Below are 18,660 nucleotides of genomic sequence, written 5' to 3' on the forward strand. Positions count from 1 at the left end.
GCCATATCCCAACAACGTACAGATGTAAAATTTGAAGTGTTGGTCAGCTACAGCAGTGTAAATCCCACATTACACTGACATAGCTTGCTTATGTTGAAGATAATTATAGGTGTAATAAAACTAGATCAGAAACTGTTTATACAACTAAAGGTCAGTAACTTTCACATCACAAACAATTTCATATAATGCTACACTGCAGATCCCTTTATATTAACCATGTACACCAGGGCACACTTACCTCACTACAGCTTAAATGCAGGCATTAGGAAGTAAACATTTGTTTTGATGGTGTATCAGTACTGTCGTACAGAGCAATAAATGAAAAATATATTACTAAATAAAATGGCAGAAAATTTTTTCAGAGACAAGATGTAACAAATAGGACAGGAATTTGCCTGGGACACCTTGTTAATAGTCTCATCTAATCACCATATCCAGATGCTGGTTCAAAAAAGTTCAAAGGAGTGCAAGAAATTAAACACCGCTACTGTGCCTAGATCACCTGTTCCTTGGATTTTTCAGTTCCACTTAAAAATACATCTAGTTGTATTTTTATTTACAGACTAAGAGGATTGGATTTTAAAATTACAAGACATAATTTGCCTTTTTTTTTTTCTCTCCTTTTTTTAAATCTGTGACAGTTTTCTAGTAGACCTGCTAAAAATAAATTTAAAAAATACTATTAGGGATTCTGCAGGACTTCTGAGGAACAAAGAAACAGGAGAACGTGAGAACAGAGCTCATAGGCACATGTGCATTTTTATCACCTGTGTACAGATGTGAGAAAGCAGAAGCTCAGAAAAGATGATCACAATCTGAAGACAAAATTCAGACTGGAGTAAGAAGGATACCACTGAATCATTCAAGTGCAATGATAGGTCAAAACAAGAAGGCACCTGACAACCAGGAGACAACTCACATTCAGGAGAAATGCCCGTGCCCTGTATGAAATATATGAAAAACAGCAATAGTGAGTGCTGTGTACACGATTAAAAGATTTAGTAAATGTAGAAAGTAATGCAGAGTTTTGAAAAGAAAGATTCAAAAGGTACTCTGCTGCCAAGATGCTTACCCTGGAACATTAGATGCACCATTATTTCAAATTAAGTCAGACTGTATACTCCTTTCTAACCGTAACTACTGAAGGGGTGGAACAACAGCTTATTTTGTTTGTAAGACAGCAGAATTACAAGAAATTGATTCCCCAAAAAATTATACAACGGTAAAGCATGGTCTTGGGCAGGGGGGTGTGTGTGTGTGTTACATCCTTGGCTTGAATTTTCTTTTTTCTCTTTTAAGGTCTTAAGAATAATTTCAGCTTTAGAGCTTAACACTGAAACTTAACTTTTGCTGCTGAAAGATACATGTTTAATCCTTAGACAGACAGCTTTATTTTCACATACTGAGGCCGACATCATGGGTAGTCAAAGAATATGTTTAATAAAAAATAATTAAACTTCCATTTGCTCTATAGAACATCATAGAAAGTAATTCAATAAATTACAAATGACTTTTTAAGACGCTTGTTCAACTACAGAAAGCAAATTCAGACTACACAGAACACAACTGGCAAATATTGCAAATGTCCAAAAAAAACCTGGACTAAGACTTGGATCATGAAGCCTGAAACAAGGGATAGAAATACAAGGCAATAACAGCTAAGGTTCTTTTAGTAACTACCAACACACACTATCATCACCTTGGATATCCTTTTAATTTTAACTTCAGTATTAGTGTAATTCTACTGAGGTTTCCTTATAACCCTTAACTTTATACAACCGTATTTGCATATAGTTTAGCGGATAGTGGGACATTTTTTCCCCTTCTGGTTCAAACTGATTAAAAATAAACCCAATATACTATGTTCAAGTCTACACCAGCCTTCATTACTTGAAACTGTAATTGCCTTATTACATAGAAAGAATCACTAGAATGGTAACCAAACTCACTTGACCATAATTAGGAAAATACTTTATTTCATAAATCTGATATAAATTAGGTTTTAGCCACAAGATTTAGGATATTTTTGTGGGGGAAGGGTAGGAAGTGATGGTATTGTTGACATACTCCATCAGCAAACTAAGTTAATAACTGTTTGTAAAACTTTGGCTAGTTCATAGATGCATCCTAGTTAAATAAAAGTGCTATATATTACAAAGGGCAAAATATTAAATATGAAATACTTTTTTTTTTTTTCCCCACGATGAAGAATTGCTACCCCCTTCTCTTGGCAGTTTTTAATTTTCACTATTGCTAAGACACTGCATGAAGGGCCAAAAATCAGAATACTATTTGGGAAAATACATAACCAGCACAATCCAAATGGTACTTGTATAATTGTGTAATTACATTAATACTGCTTCTAATCATGGGGCTAGTTATTTTGCACATAGAAACTTATATTTCATTGGTAAAGTTCTTGATAAAAAACAACACAGTTGTTTTACTGTACAAGCAAGCAACAGAACTATATCAAAATATACAGTTTTTGTTTTTTATTTTTAAATTTATCCCTTTGTAAAGCTTTTTCAATGACTTCTACTAGTACCTGTATCTATTTTCTCTTAACACTTGCCTATTCTTGGACTGCAAACAATGTAACCAAGGTCAACTGAAGTCTCAGTCAGTTCAGAACTTCTGTAAATGTGAATCTGGGCCTCGACTGTGTCAGAGTAATAGCAGCTTAAGAAGAAGGAGGAATCATATCACACATCAAATATTAGACAGATTTTATATAGTAAAGGGTTCTAAGGATTTGGACTTAAACAGATGCCTTATGCCCTGTTATTGTGGTTTCTAGGAATAATTTGTCTTCCTTGCTATTCAAAGTGCTTTTTCTTTAGTGGGTAACTCAGCATAATATATGAAGTGATATCCCAATAATGATTTTGGGTCATATTTAATATTCAGTCAGATTTAAATCTGCAGAGAAGTTTAAACTCAAAAGGAGTTCAGAACTATCTATACTTTATTTACCATTATTAACTGGTAACTCCAGGAGGTTTTATGACATAAAACACAAATAGAAATCTACACAAACAAAGCAAACAAACAATTTTTACATGAAGTATGCAGTGTTGAAAGGTCTTTTCGGTGGCACTTTATGACAGTTTGCCTCTTCTGAGTCTTGGGGAAACTACTCCTCATTTTGGGACTTTTAATTCTGCAGAGGGAGCCCAAAACTTTGCAAGGTGTAAACTAAATAGATCTACATGGTGCCAAGTAGCATGAGATAAGACAGTTTTTGGTTTAATTTCCCCTTACTGCTGTCAAAGAACAGCAATTGTAATAAGGGGGGAAAAAAACCCCAACAGTCATATCTCAAAATAACTCAGATTTTAACATGATATACAGGATGTCTTTAGAAAACAAAACAAAACCTGAAAACAAGTAATAGAAACCAATGTAAACTTCCTAAACTAACTCAGCTGAGGTAACAGGTAGCCAGTTTAATTGGCTGATTGGGAAAAATTTATCTTCTTTTAAACACACTTGTACCTGAATTGGAAACAGCAGTGCATCACAACACTAGAGCATTTTCATGTAATTAAAGCAATGGATGGTGATGTAGATTCTACAGCTTTCATGACATTCATTAGCTGCCCAAATTATTGCTGAGTTTTGATCTGTAAATTATAAGTGTCAAGGAGGCTGTAAAACTATATTCAAATTAAATCAATAATATGCATAAAGTATTCTGTGTTCACTGCAAATATATTAAATATACAGCTCTTACTTGAGCATTATTTTCATAAAATTAACCCCCCAACAAAATTATAATGCCTTTTGTTGTAATTTTACACCATTGTGTATTTGATAGTACATACAAGTTCAGAAACTTATGAACTTCAAGAAATATTACATGCAAAACGTCTCTGAAAGCAGTTTGCACTTCTAAACAAATACTGAAATGTTCGGTCAGTAAATCATTGATGCACTCAACACTGGGTTATTTACAATGAAATAATTAAAGAATAAATTCAAAATCAGTTTATAATTTAAGTGCAGAGTCTGGGGTCAGTCTTCATCACTAGAATCTGAATCCTCAGATGAAGACGATGTACTATCAGATCCAGATGAAGCATCTGCTTTCTCTGAACCCTCATCTGTGCTGTTTTCATTGTGAGAGCTTGGCTCTGTTCCCCCTTTGTCTTCCTGATCTCTAACCCTAGAATTTTCCTCCTTTTCTTCTGTGGGCTTGGCTGAGCCTGTGTCATTGCTTTCACTGTTCTGTACATCAAAAATATTAGACTGAGACAAAGCTGGGATATGAAGATTAAGGCCTGGAGTGAGAAGCATCCCTGGGTAAAGTATGTTGGACAGAAGTAATGGGTTAAGAGAGAGAGGATTGGCAGCTGCAGCAGCAGAAGATGTTGAAGGAGAACTTGAAACAGAGTTTTCACCACCAGTATCTGTATTTTGGTCTTCTGTCCTTTCTTTCTTTATATCTGCCTCCTTTGAATCGCTTCCCTTTTTTTCCTCTGAAATAGATTCTGTAGACTTTGTTAGAAGTCCTCCCATGCCCAGCAAGTTTGGTAATCCAGCCATCCCTGACAGCAGCATGGGGAACATGGCGGCCATGTTCTTCGCTTCTCCTCCAGTAGTTAAGCCAGCTGGCATTCCCATTAATCCTGCTGTTACTTGCAGTGACTGCAGGTTTTGCAGGTTTTGTTGTAAGGCCTGAAGACTAGGCAGATCCACTCCTGGAAGCAATCCATTAGCTAGCAGGGGGTTAACCGATACGCTTGCAGCGGTGGCAGCTGCTGCAGCTGCTGTTGCCTTAGCAATCTCACTTTTGGGGCGCCTTCCTCTCCGGCTTACTTCTTCCCGCACAACAGGTCCAGTGAGAATACGGTCAAACATACCTTCTGGAAGAAATCCCTGCAAGGGACACATTGGGCATTTTTAGTATTTTGAGAGCTTAAAGATAGAAAAGTAAAAGCAAACAAAAGACCCAAGCACACAGTAACACTGACAAAGATCATTCTGGTATGTTAGCACAGCAGCGTGATCTCCAGACAGCTCACTGGAATTTGTGGTGACTTCGTGCTATCACATCTCAAACGTCTAAAGGCCCATTTCCACAGTCAGGTCTACACAGATATCTTCTCAGACCCTCTGCTAACTCATCCTTAGAGGTTTGTTTGCAGATCGAGCCAAATATAGCTAATGACAGGAGCAATCTCAATTTAAGATCTAAAACAGCATTGCTTTGCAATATTACCACATTGCAATCATTTGACAGTTTAATTAAAAAAATTACTCAATGTAAATATAAATGTGTAATTGCACACAGACCAACAATCTCCAAGCCCTTTTTTATTATTGCTAGTGTCTGTTTAATGTGCTCATATTTCACCTCATCCATAAACTTAAGAATAAACAGTAAAGACTCAAGTTCAATTAAAGTGAAATTCAGAGCGCTTCTTTTTAGGGCTTGCACAGTATTACTTCACCTCTGTAAGCCCTCCTACCTAATGATGAAGAAAGAATTGCAATGGATACTAATATTATTCACTTTGAAATGCATTGTTTTGAAAATTCCTCTTAAAAATGGCAACCGTAAAATCAACTATTACTCACCTCCATACTACAATAGCCATTTTTTCCCCAGCAAATATCTCTGATTTAAACTAGCCTAACACAACTAGAGGAATTCAGAACTCATGCTCTGTTCTTCTGTCCTGTGGATCACTACTAAGTTCTAGAAGTAATTCTGCTATTATTTATACCTTTATTCACCGCAGCGTAACCCTGTTCCTAGTTAACTGTTTTTCTACCAGAATGTCCCACAAGGGTACTGCAAAGACTGGCATTTAGAACTTCACAGAAAAATTACAAGTTCTGTTCACAGTGAACTAGAAAAAAAACCGAACTTGGTCATTTCTTTGCCAGAGGCTGAAGGTGTAGCATAAATATAATATAATTCTGAGAAGTAGGTGAGGAAATAGACTTCACAAGAATATTGACAAAACCGTCTTCACTTCTGTTGGACACATGGAATGGAACAGTAAGTGGGTTACTCAGAAACCATCCTTCAATATACAACACAACTTTCTGAAGTTCAAAATATGTCCTTATCTTCAAGGCAAACAGGAAATGAACTCAGAAACATACGCCATACTTGAACCAATGACACTTAAAAGGAAAGACAGACCAGCTATGTAATAATTCCCGTAATGCAAAGGCGTACCTGCTGTTTTGCTGGAACTGTGGACAAAGTCTATCAAAAAACTTTCTTCTTTTAAATTTAACCAAGTACAAACCTCAAACAAAACAAAACCTCAAACTCGCTGAATGCATCTTGCTACTAGTAAGAAGCTGGCTCAGGACTACCAGGGAATGTAGTACTCTTATCACTAACTGCGTGGGTAATCCATACATGGGCAACACTGTAGTTGTAGTGCAGACCTACTCCTAAAAGTATATATTAATATATTAACCTGGTTCCCTCCACTGGAATCTCAAAACTGGTTTTTAGCTAAAAATAAAACCTCTAAGAAATAGAAAACAGAAATTCTAAGTAGTGGAAAACAGCTCTATTAATACTTGATTTACATTTTGATTAAGGAAAATAATTTCTTGAAGGTGCACACTGAAAGTAAATTAATTAAAAAGTAAAATAAGTACTTAAAATTATATTTATCTTCCTAACTGCAACTTTAAGAATAACAAAGTATTCTGTGGGCTAATACCTTTCCTAAAAACCTTCAAGGCTACATTTATGAGATGGAAAAGTCACGGTATTATAGCACCTTTAATCAAATCTCTGATTTGGGGTTGCCAGCCACTGTCCCTCCCTTCCTCCTATTCACAGCTGTGCCAGCAAACCAGTTTAGGGAACTGAGCTGGCAGAAAAAAAAGCTAACATTGACTCACATTCCGCATTTAATATAATACCAGAAATGAAAAGCATGCCTTTTGGCATGCCTTTTTTTTCCTGTTTGCCTTGTTTGTTTTTAAGATACGTTTCATGTCACGGTTATCTTATTCTGCAAATACTCACAGATTGTTTTACAACTTCTCCCCATTCAGGAGCCACTCCATACTCTGGATTTTCTTTCAAGAACCTGCACAAATCCTTCAGAGGGGGAGCAAACGCACCCCCCACCTGAGAAGCAGAAGATAGAAGTCAGGAAATACTTCTCATTCAATAAGAAAAGGCAACATTCATACCTGACACTGTTTCATTTTTGCCTTTTATATAAAACAACACAAAAAGTTTCACTTTAAATTATCAATGAGTATGATATAGCTTTTGACTGATTCTTGGTGGTGTATGTGAGATACTCCTGATTTGTTCTAAATCTACTAAGCTCAATCTCGTCTATTAAACTCATATTTTGCAACTTCAGTATTTGACATTCCTACTAATGTCGTATATCAGAGTTTATTTAGAAATGCAATGAATGGAAGACCAACCACACGAATAGAGAACAGCAGTGGTCCAAGTATTACCAGGAAGGCTGTAACTACAATCTTGTTAAACTTTTCCTTTATCCACTGAATCAGTCCTATCACCTCAGTCAACCTCTAAAAATGCTTCCATTAAGAGGTTCTGCTTCTCTTGTGAAATTATTTCTTGGGGTTTTTTCATGCAAAAAAGGCCAAGTTAAGATTGCTAGACAGCATGTCTTAATAAAATCATATAAGCAGGAAAGTAAGCTTTCAAATTAATCAGAAGTATTATTCAGATCCAGAAAGATAACATGGTACAAAGAAGAAAGGAAAAAGAATTCCAGTTTCTGCTCAACTTTCTCTATAAACTACAAACTTAAAACTCACATTTTCTAGGCTACTTTTGGTCCCCTCACCCCCTGCTACTAAATGTGTAACTGAACTAAAAAAGAAAATGAGACAAAAGGAGTTTGGTGATGCAGAGAAGTTGGGGACAGGTTATAAATGGGAAAACTAAGGTTAACAAAGTAACAGAACAGAGTCTCAACTATGGTGTGGAAATTTATTAGAGAAAAAAAAGCCATCATAAAAACACAGGCTTCTACAGCAAGCACAGATCAAACCTCTCACTCCTTGATCATCAACTTTTAAGATTCCTCAGGGCATGGCTTACTGTAGAGCAGCCAAGGGTCTGTTTTTCAAGAGACTATCAACCACACAGGTTTCTCTTTAGAACTCCTGTCTCAATGCACTGAAGAGATTAAAGACTCTCAAATTCTGCCTCACTCTCCTCTACAGATGCAAAAAGCTTCTGACCTTAATACAGCAGCATAAAAAAAAAAAAATTCCTGCTTTTCTTGCTACTGCTCTCTAACAAAAAGAAAAGCTAGCAGTATCACAAGAGAAAACTCTCCATACATTGACGCAATACCTCAAAGACTCCCACTGGACTGCTGCTCTGGTACTACATTGACATTTAAAGACACCATCCCACACATCTGTCCAAATTTGTTCAATAAGCAACAGTAATGTTCTGCATGGTTTTCTCAAATATTGCCTTTTAGCCTTCCCAAAACCTGTTCAAGTGCATTATGCCTTTCCCAAACTTTGATCACCTGTCCAAAAACTAGAAATCAACACCTGGTCTCCCATCTTCCACTGTTAGGGTTTTATACAAGAATCTCCCTTCTACTTTTGTTCCCCTGTTACACTACTGTTTAACCTAGCAATGAGATTTGCAACGGATATATACCAGTGAACCATAAAGGTCAAATGCCAGAGATAACCGAAAAAAGAAAAAAATCAAAATAATCAAATACACAGGATTTAAGCAATTCCAATGGACAAGTTTCTAAGCAGGATGCACTACCAATATAATTTTAATCGTGTCAAAAGTAATAATGAAAAGATGTACACAGAGTTTAGAACTTGTGAGAATGCTGCTACCTTGATCAGAACAACATCTATTTCAGTGGCTATGCCTCTGTATTAGTCAATGGCACAAACACTGCGATACAGAGTGTTCAATTCTAGCTGAACATAAACCACAGGGTAAGTTTCTAGCCATATCTTACATATCTTCATAGTTACTACAAAACGCTTACTAGAAGACTGTCATTAACTTTCTTGGTCTGTGCCAAAGCCTTAAAACAAAAACTTTTCATTTGTACACCGTACTTTAGCAAGTGTAATATTACAATTCTTCATTTCAGGTGACTTTTCATTTGGGGAACATCAGAATAGGAACAGTAATATGAATACCTTTCTTGCGTTTCTTCTATTTATGAGCTGAACACGTTCTTCACCAGTCAAACTATTAACGTCCAGTTTATTAGGATTTCGACAACGATGCCTTTTTTGCTTGGGCCTCCCATCGTGCAGCTGCATCCGCTGTTATAAAGGAATTAAAAAGCCAATTATCTTTCTGATATACCTGTCTTAAAAATGGTAAGATACCTGTGCATTCTCTTGAGTCAGGCATTCATTTGAAGTCATCTTCGATTTCAGAAATATTTTAGTAACAACACTAATTTACTGATCACAATCATATAATAAGCAGCCCAGCAGACAGCACTAAATCCTCTCTCTGATGCCTCTACCCATTGCTTTATTTTAATAATTCTTCAGTTTTCAATTGTGCTTTAACTGTCAGGAATGTTGCTATTATTTAGCATTATAAGATCTTTATGAAGAAATAAGGTTGTTATTCCAGACATCATAAATATGATTTTCTTACATTCTGTTCAACATTAACAAATCTCAAATTCGGAGGTAAAATGAGAACATCATACCCACACAAACATCACTACCATAGCACTGTAATGTAGTTATGAGATACATCCCACAATAGTCTTTAATCCTCTTGTGTATCACTAAATATGCTGTTACACATTTTCAGCTCCTATCATCCGTATGATGGTAATATGAGTTTTCTTATCTTAGATAATTTTTTTAATCCTAGGTGAAACTAGACAAAGATCAAATGTCTTTGTTTAGTATTGCTTTTCTTGGCAATTGCATTTGTGAGGGAAAAGGAAGGCTTGCGGAGCTCAGATTACGTAAAAAGAAACAGACGTTTTCCTTTTCCTGAACAAAATAGAAGAACAAGGAAAAAATAATTCCATGTAACGTAGAATACAGATTCAAATACATTTTATGAGGAATGTTTTGCTATTTAGCTAAAACAGAGCTGAAAGGAATACTCACAGGAATACAAGCTCCTGAATCTTCAACATATCCAGGATGTTCTTTAAGCCACCTTTCTAAATCTTTCCTTTTGGGGGCATCATCACCTGCAAGCCTTGTTCCATCTTTTAGGTTAATAACAGGAACTGGACTCTCTGCATCAAGCATGCCTTGGGACTGCGTGTAAGTGAGTGCTGGGTTTATTCCTGCAGCAACTTGACAGGAGTTAATACCTGGATTAACCTAGAGAAATTCAAAACATTTGACTAAGTTCTCCATAGAAAACAAACCATCACAATTATTTCATGTATGATACAATGAAGGCCATAGTCCTGCAGATCATTGTGCACACACTCAAGGACTCAGTGAGATTACTCATGCCATAAATATAGCTCCATTTAAGTCATGGTACAATCGGGTCCTGTAACAGATGTTACAGGAAAGGATGTCAGAAAGTGTTGCTAGGTCAAATATAAAGGTTTTAATAACACATTGTTAATTACAGTTCATCAAAACTAGAATTAAACTTACTTTTTAAAAATAGTTAGCAATATTGAATATATCCAATATTTACTAAAACTCTACCAGTTCTCATTTGTGTAGTCAAACTGTCAGTGAACAATTTCAGGAAAAAAAACAACCCAACAGTTTTGAGTAATAAAGTTTCTGTTGTATGTTGACAGCTGGTTATGCTCAGTTAAGGGATTAACAGTAATCTGGACCTTATTTTTAGATATAAAATCGAGGTTACTTACATGATTAGGCTGTTTATTTCTATTCATAAAGAGGACATCAACTCCCTCCACATTCTTCCTTCTTCCTCTTCTCTTTTTGACTACAGGCTGACTGTCAACTACAACTCCATTGGCACTGGCTGTTAAGTGACTGGAAGTACCTAATTAATGATGCAATAAAATTAGTATCAGATGCTTGAGCTGTTTATAAGAAGCGACATGTCTGAATAAAAAAAGGAAATAAAATTACCTGAAATTGTGCCAGTGCATATAATTTCTACATGTAATATCTAACAAAAATTGCCTACTTAATATCAGGCTCTGAAAAGCCACTCTACTATGAAAGTTTCCTATTACTGCCCCCCACCCCCTCCAAATAAATCTATAGAGGGAGAAGAGCTGTTAAAAACTGCTGCCATCACACACACTCAGAGGCAGACATCCCTAAATAAATGTTTATAACAAGACCTTAATGGTATGTTGCAAAAGAACAAGAAACTACAAAATGCAAGTGAAGGGTGGTATTTTTTTAAAGGAAATGTTCTCATCTGCGTACGTATGCGATCTCAATGAGTTACAGTCATTTAATCAGAAGCTGGCCTAAATCAAGCACCCAATTCTAATAATTTCAAATATTTTAATCCAAATTTTAACTGCTTACTTTAGGCTCATTTTTATTTGTCAGTGTACACCTACTGTTAATTTTTTATGAAAATAAACTGCAAGTTTTTGGCTGTAAGCCAAAAAAAATTGGTTCTCGACTATTGCCCCCCACTGTTTCTTTACATGAGACACAGGAAAGAATATCAAGAGTGCAAATTAATGCAGGCATAAATCTGGAACTCTTCATCTTTACTTACAAACTAGCCACAGTAAGTTCCGATTTAAACTGACTACTGTCAGCGTAGAGCGATGCACTTCATAATTATTACAATCTTCTTGTAGGGGTGTGTATAATGTATAATGGCATCCTACTAATAAATGGATGTTACAGTAAATGACCCTGTGAGAGAGTATTCATGTGGTTCAACCTCATGCCTCAACTTAGGTGCCCAGTTTCCCTAGCACACTGGAGAGAATTCCTCCAGACTGCAGGTTAGAACAAATAACATTGCAAACATCTCTCTCCACTGCCTATACATGGAGATCAACAGAAGAACCCAGAAGATAAGATTCGTTACTAACTCTTATGCCCTCTAACATTTTAGGTACCTGATTCGGGAAGTGATTTTGGGAAGTTGACAAGGCTGATTTCTGAAGCATTCTGGAGTTCACGTAGCCGAGCCAGGTATTGCTGCTGTCCCAATGCACCTTCCTCGCTTTCAAATGGCCTTTTCTGAGACAGTCCCTGCTTCTGAAAAGTCAATTTCAAACCACCTTCCTGTTAAATAAATCCCAGGGTTAGAAGAGTCTCTTCTGAAGCAGAAATGACTACTTCATAATCAGGATTCTCACAGACAAACAGTTACTCCAGAAGAGTTGAGGAAGAATGACCTTAAAAGAAGTCTTGCTTCTCTTCCATGTAAAAAAATCTAAACAGAAATTTCATGGAATTGCTTCTATGAATATAGATTTTAAATTATCTACTATCTTAACTGAAAAATCCAGACACTGAACAGTTGTCTAGCTCCCTAATCTAGTCCTAAAGAAATGCCAAGGCCAATTACAAGAGGAAATTTTCATACATTTTCATGTGCTACCAACAGGTCTCAAACTACAGATAAGAAAAATGTTTGAAGCTTCTAGCCTGCATTTAAACTGGGAAATTTACCTGTAACCCTCCAAAAGGCCATGGAATAATAAAGCGCTTGCTGGATAGGATATGCTGAAATGTTCAAAAAAAGCCAAACAGAAACACCTTCTTTTACTAACCAGATTTCTTAGAAACAGCATCAAACAGGCTGTCTGAGGAAGCACCAGAATGGCAAAATGTCAATTCAGAGAGAGAAATAACAGTGATTCCTTCCAGTGGCTTATGTAAATTAAAAAAAGAAAAAAACCAAACAAACAAAACAACAAAAAACCAAACAATCCTGCCACCCCCCCAAAAAACAAACCCCAAAACCAAACACTCAATGCCCAGAAGCAGCAGACCCAAATACCCACAAACAAGTGTGTGAAGGAAGTGAGAGTGAGAGCAGGCAGCCACTTGCAGGTAAAGCATGCCGCACACCGCAATCGCAATCAGGTCCTAGGGCAATAAAAATAAACATACGTCATTGATTTTCACTGTAAACTCCTTTTCTCGTACATGCTTCTTCACCTTTGACATCTGTGGTGATTGATCATACTCTTCTTTAACACCTGCAAGAGGGGGTGTTGGTGCACTGGGTTCACTGTAATCTGCAGCTGCACCTGGGCTATCCAGAAGTTTGGTTGTGTAGAAAGATGCCACCATATTGCTGTCATAGCTCCTTCTTGCTGAAGGCCATTTACCTTTCAACACTGTCTGACAAATGCTATCAAGTCGATTAATCATAACTCGATCCTAAAAACCAGAGAAAATATTTTTATAAGAGTAATGCTTACCAACACTGTACACATTACATTTATATATTATCTTCTAATTCTAAAAAGAAGAGAAATGACAAAATTGTTAATCACGGGAGTTGGACCAAAAAGATTTCTAAGTTCCTGGATTTGTACAGATTCCCTGTAAAACTTTGTGAAAGCTACCTCTGTACTTAATTTCACCACCTGTAAACAAATATGCAATCTCATCTATACAGGGGCTGGGGCCTGCAAATGCTTGAAACACATTATCTCATTGATTTTTAAAGGAAAGATATAGTAACTACTAAAGTAGGAATTGTGGGTCTGTCTTTGACTCATTGGTAGCAGGGTCTGAACCTGTGGGCAGCACCATAACGTATCTGGCAAACAGCATTTATAAAACTAAACCTACAGACTTTTATTCATGTCTCATTTTACCTTTTAAAATCATATTATTTTTCATTCACATTCTCAGACACCAAACACAGATTTGACTTCACACACCTGCAAAATACATAGATCTCAAGTCCCAATAAACTCAGCTAAGTAAACTCCAGAAACTACCAAACTTCCTGATACTTTCAGTTATTTGTGAATAAAAAATGTGAACACTAAAATTTCCTGTTCTGTAAGCAAACATTTTTCGCCAAGTTCAAGACCCTCTCCTGTATTTAAAGTCTGATTTTGTACACTCTGAATGTCACTTTTCACAATCTGCCAAGCACCTGTGACATGAAAGTTATGCTCCCCTTCTCAAAATGAACATTCAAAAATTATGAAAAGTAGTATTTAGATTGAAATGCATCTTCCAGGAGCAAACATAACAATAACTAAAAGCTCCTGAAAGTTCAGATCCTACATCTATTTTCCCTGTTTCATCACCCTTTTTGTCTCCTGTGGTGCCCTCCTTTTCCGACTTTCCTCAACTGCCTGACCTTGAAACTCTTCCTTCATTACAAGCTTGTGATCTGGCTCTGAATTTCCAAGCTGATTTGCAACTCATGCGTGTTCCACAGAAGGAGATTTTGAAGTTATGTTTTTTATTAAAATGCCACTGTATTTTTTTTTATATAGCATATGCCTAGCCACACACTAAACATGCTAAAATTTCTTTAGAGCTATTGAAAAACATAAGCATCAAAAAATGTCACAAAAGTTAACGTCACATGGGCTTTCCTACACTTAGGAGAAAAAAAAGGTGACACACTAAAACCTGTAAGTGTAATACTGACAAGCATACAAAAGTAAGTAGATTTTTCAGACTCAGAATATGTCCAAGTCAGTCTCATTTTCCTAATATATCAGGAAAGTAACCTATCCAAAAATATATCACAGTTGAAGTTTACATAGTGAACAGGCATTCCAGCAATTCACAATTTTTGCTTCATCATCTTAGTAAGCTAGTAATTGAAAGTGTAAGAAACTGCTCTGCGGTCTGCCAAGCTATGTCAGCCATAGAAATTCATATATGACTAAAGAGCTTAAAAATATTCAGTATTTATTTCAAACAAGATGACTTTCCAGCCACTTAGTGTTATTATCTTTTCAAAGTATACTTTAGAATTTCACCAATTCCCATACGGAATCATATAGTCAAATTTTAACGTAAAAATTGTATTACACCAGTGCTTCAGCCAGTCTATACTTTAACATGACTTAGGATTTTGCAATGTCGCTGAAGAAGTCCTACTACTATGAAGGAAGTTTTTCTAATATTTAGCTTAACTGATTTCTTGCTCTGTTTCATTTTTTACATTCTTTTGGACTACTCTAAACAATTCCTCTCACTGACTTAAGATCATCCAAATACCTGATAAACTATCTCATTTCATCTTAAATATGCTTTCTTTAAAGTTTTGTTTCCTATGTGAACACTGTCTTTTACAGATATAACTATACAACTGATGTATAAAATGCTTCATCATAATTTTACTATCATCTACCATAAACAAAATTCTGGGTTTTTTTTCCGAAGACCTCCCCACAACTCAGTGGTATGGTTATAACGTATTTAATTGAATATTAGTGTCACAGCCCACTTTCCCCTACAACTTTGGTTTTCAAAGTAGTATTATAAACTTGCCTTTGGCCAGTAGGAAGCAGCCAACATGTATCCACCTTGTAGGAGATAACTGGAATTTGGTGTCCCGTTGTTCATCTGGAAACTGTCTTGCGTCTCATCTTGTGTTGTACTCAGAGAGGCTACGCTCTCTTCATCATATGCTTTTATATGCGGGGTTCCTTCTGCTAAATAAAACCACTATTATCATTTGATGTTGTAAAGAAGTTAAACACTCATTGTAAGAGGTTCAGGTGAACAACACACACAGAACAATGTTCAGAGAAAGTCCAAACACAAAGTTAAACTGAAGAATTAATCTGTTAGGTTTTTCAGGATGAGTGTTGATCTTCTAGGCATGTAAATTCCACACATATTCCTGTTAATATTTCAAGAGCTTAACATGTCAAACATTTAGCTATTTGAAAACAGACATGCTTCAGAATAATCTGATAGACAGTCCTTGCTTATGTTAACATATTTCCTTTGTAAACCAACATGCACTGAAATATAGAATTAAATTGAAATGAAAGGTGTCTATCATCAGAACATGGCAAATCTAATGGGATATTATTTAAAAAAAACACTCCGTTTCATTTACTGGATGGAATGCTGGATGTTCCACATCTTAAACATGTGTCTGCATCATTTAATTTTTAGAATTTTAATCATAGAGGGTTTTTTCCTAGTATCTTTCCAGTGTGTCCTCTGACTTTATCTCCTCAGTATTATTTTACTTTTACTTGCCTCCATCCAGACAACAAACTAAGTTTCACTGTGACATGGGGGGGGAAGGTGCTGCCTGAAAAGGTAAATACTACATCAGCACAACAAGTTAAGAGCATTGAGGGACAATTCTACAGAACTCAAATTTGTCCTTAACAATAGCTATGTATCGAGTCATCTGATACAAGGTAGCCCTCCCTTAAAAAATGTTTCAAATGTGAAAAGTATGCCAAAGGTCCATGATCACTGTACAACACATGAAATAAAACCTGGGCTTAAAATTAAAATGCAGATGAAGTTAATAGAATTTTTGAGTATTTACCCATCTCCAACACCAACTTACAACAGATTAGCCACAAAAAGAAAGGTTGACTGGTATACAAGATTTTGCAATCTAAGGATGGCACAATTACTTGCCTATGGAGACTGAGCTGGCAGAAAGCAAGCGTAGTATTTGGACTTGTAGTACATGTTACAGTATCTGCCATCTAGATCTAAATACTTACGTCATATAAGCATTCCTTTTCTGTCACTGTTTTAATGTTTGCATACAATTGTTTACTCTGAAAATGTCCTTCCACTGCTACAGGCAGCAGCCTCTTAATCATTTCCTTTAAGTGGCATTTTACTCGATCACTAATAATTTTCCCAGTAAATTAACCCTATGGTTTCCGTTTGTCATTTCCACCGACAAGAGGATCCATCTGATTAACACAATACCTTTTTCCCTGAGGTACTGGGAAAAAAAACCAAACAAACCAACAACTCATTTACTTATGCTATAATTCCACTGCCTAACTTCACCCTCCTCCTTTTTCTATTACCATTTGTTATCACGCAGTAGAGAAATCTTTTCACATTCTGAGTTTCAGTGGGGCAAGAGTAGAGGACACTTCATAGTATCAAAATAAGGAATGTATTAAATAACGATTGGTTGGTTTATTAAAAATTTTAAATCACTTCACTGATCAGAGGTTTTTGCTTCTACTTTGAAGCTTTCAAAAGTGTCTCTGTGTTATTTGGTCCCATGCTCTATAATCATCTCAGTCCTTTCGAAGCACGTACATATTTTTAAGCGTTTGAAAATTTTCACTGCAAGTACACTGCTTGGCCACCTCCAATTTACAAGAAAAAGCAGCTTGCATTACTCTACAGCTTGGACAGAAGGAAGCTTGCAGATTTCACGAAAGCACAATGAGGAAGCTACAAAGACAGGTGAGCAAGAGTGGAAAAACAAACAGGGAAACCAAAAGAATCTCTGTATTTAGGAAGAAAAAGAAACAGTTGTAGGGAATACACACACACACACAATATATCTCCAGAAAACTTCAGCCATTCAACTCTCCTCCCACATGTGAACCACATGCATGGTAAGCTTGCTTAAGGAATCAGTCAACAAATCCTAACTACCTCACCCAAGGCACTGATATGAAGCGAAAATGCTGTACTCCTGAAATTCTTACAACTCATTTGAAGAATCAAGCAAATATGTTTATTTGAGTTTACTTTTGTGGAATTTAACATCCTTTTTTAGACACTCTTCCATTAAGAATAAACTTGTTCAGTTTAAGAGTTATACTGCAGAAATAAGACTACACACATACCACGTTTTTGTGCCTCCTCTTCATCACTATCACTCTCTTCAGACGATGATGATGATGACGATGACGATGATGAGGATGATGAGGAGGAGGATGAAGATGCTGAAGAACAAGATGAAGATGATGAAGAGCTAGAGCCTGATCGAGAGTGTGAACAAGATGAGGAAGACGAAGAGGATGAAGAAGATGACCTGGAAGAACAGGATGATCTATCTGAGTCAGAGTCAGAGTCAGAGCTAGAGTCAGATCCCCTTTTGCTGACTCTCTGTTTTTTGGAAGCTGGGTTTGGAGTTAGAGGCTCTGTCCTTGCTGCCACCATGCGCCTGTCTGTTTCAGTCTTCACGCTAGGTTTGTGGTCTGTATTTTGCATCGGTGTGCCATTTTTTGGACTCAAAGGTTCAGATTTCATTATTGTCTGGGTCTCCTCTGTAGACATAGATTCCTCTTCAGAAGACTGAGGGTCCTCTTTCAGATTTTCATTTTTAGCTTTTGTGTCCTCAAAAGCATTCACTTTAGCATCTGACAATCTTGACTGAGGTGTAAGAGGAGAAGCAGATAATGCCATCTGGTACTGATGCAACAGTGGAGTAGAAGTCCTTGAGAGTGCCACTTTATTTTGATTATAGTTCCTCTGGGCGGACATAAATGAGAGTTCAGGATCACGAAGAATATGATAATCTGTCCTGCTAACTCCATGTTTAGCAGCTCCAATAAGTAAATCCCTGTCATGAGTCCCACACTCCCACCAGACAGGTAAGTCTGGGTTTGGCTGGCATAGTTTTAGTCGTTCAAACAACTGTGGGTGTCTAAGAGCCTGTTCTCTCACTTTCCTTAGGAGTTCAATGCGATACAAAGTCCGAGAAGCACGCTCCTCTGTAATTGGTTGGATAAAAACGTTTGGGTCTACGAGTTCTGTATTAAAAAAAAACAAAGATGAGAATCTGGCAAAAAAACCCTGCAAATC

At 36.6% G+C, this 18,660-nt stretch overlaps 1 protein-coding gene across 1 annotated transcript in view; it reads right to left on the bottom strand.

Annotated features, from left to right (window-relative positions):
• Window positions 1-1,414: 1,414 nt before the first annotated feature.
• Window positions 1,415-18,660, bottom strand: part of CHD9 (chromodomain helicase DNA binding protein 9) — a 101,296-nt gene continuing 84,050 nt past the window's right edge. The window contains exons 33-41 of the mRNA XM_087738668.1: window positions 17,700-18,608; window positions 15,394-15,554; window positions 13,033-13,305; window positions 12,030-12,198; window positions 10,839-10,978; window positions 10,105-10,326; window positions 9,160-9,288; window positions 7,007-7,111; window positions 1,415-4,881 (exon numbers count right to left, since the gene is read on the bottom strand). Coding sequence (XP_087594794.1) covers window positions 4,018-4,881; window positions 7,007-7,111; window positions 9,160-9,288; window positions 10,105-10,326; window positions 10,839-10,978; window positions 12,030-12,198; window positions 13,033-13,305; window positions 15,394-15,554; window positions 17,700-18,608 — 2,972 coding nt within the window. The 3' untranslated portion in view covers window positions 1,415-4,017. The remainder of the gene's footprint in view (window positions 4,882-7,006; window positions 7,112-9,159; window positions 9,289-10,104; window positions 10,327-10,838; window positions 10,979-12,029; window positions 12,199-13,032; window positions 13,306-15,393; window positions 15,555-17,699; window positions 18,609-18,660) is intronic.

The sequence above is a fragment of the Nipponia nippon genome, unplaced genomic scaffold (assembly GCF_047370975.1).
Source record: "Nipponia nippon isolate SJK-2023a ecotype South Korea unplaced genomic scaffold, ASM4737097v1 scaffold_7, whole genome shotgun sequence".
NCBI lineage: Eukaryota > Metazoa > Chordata > Aves > Pelecaniformes > Threskiornithidae > Nipponia > Nipponia nippon.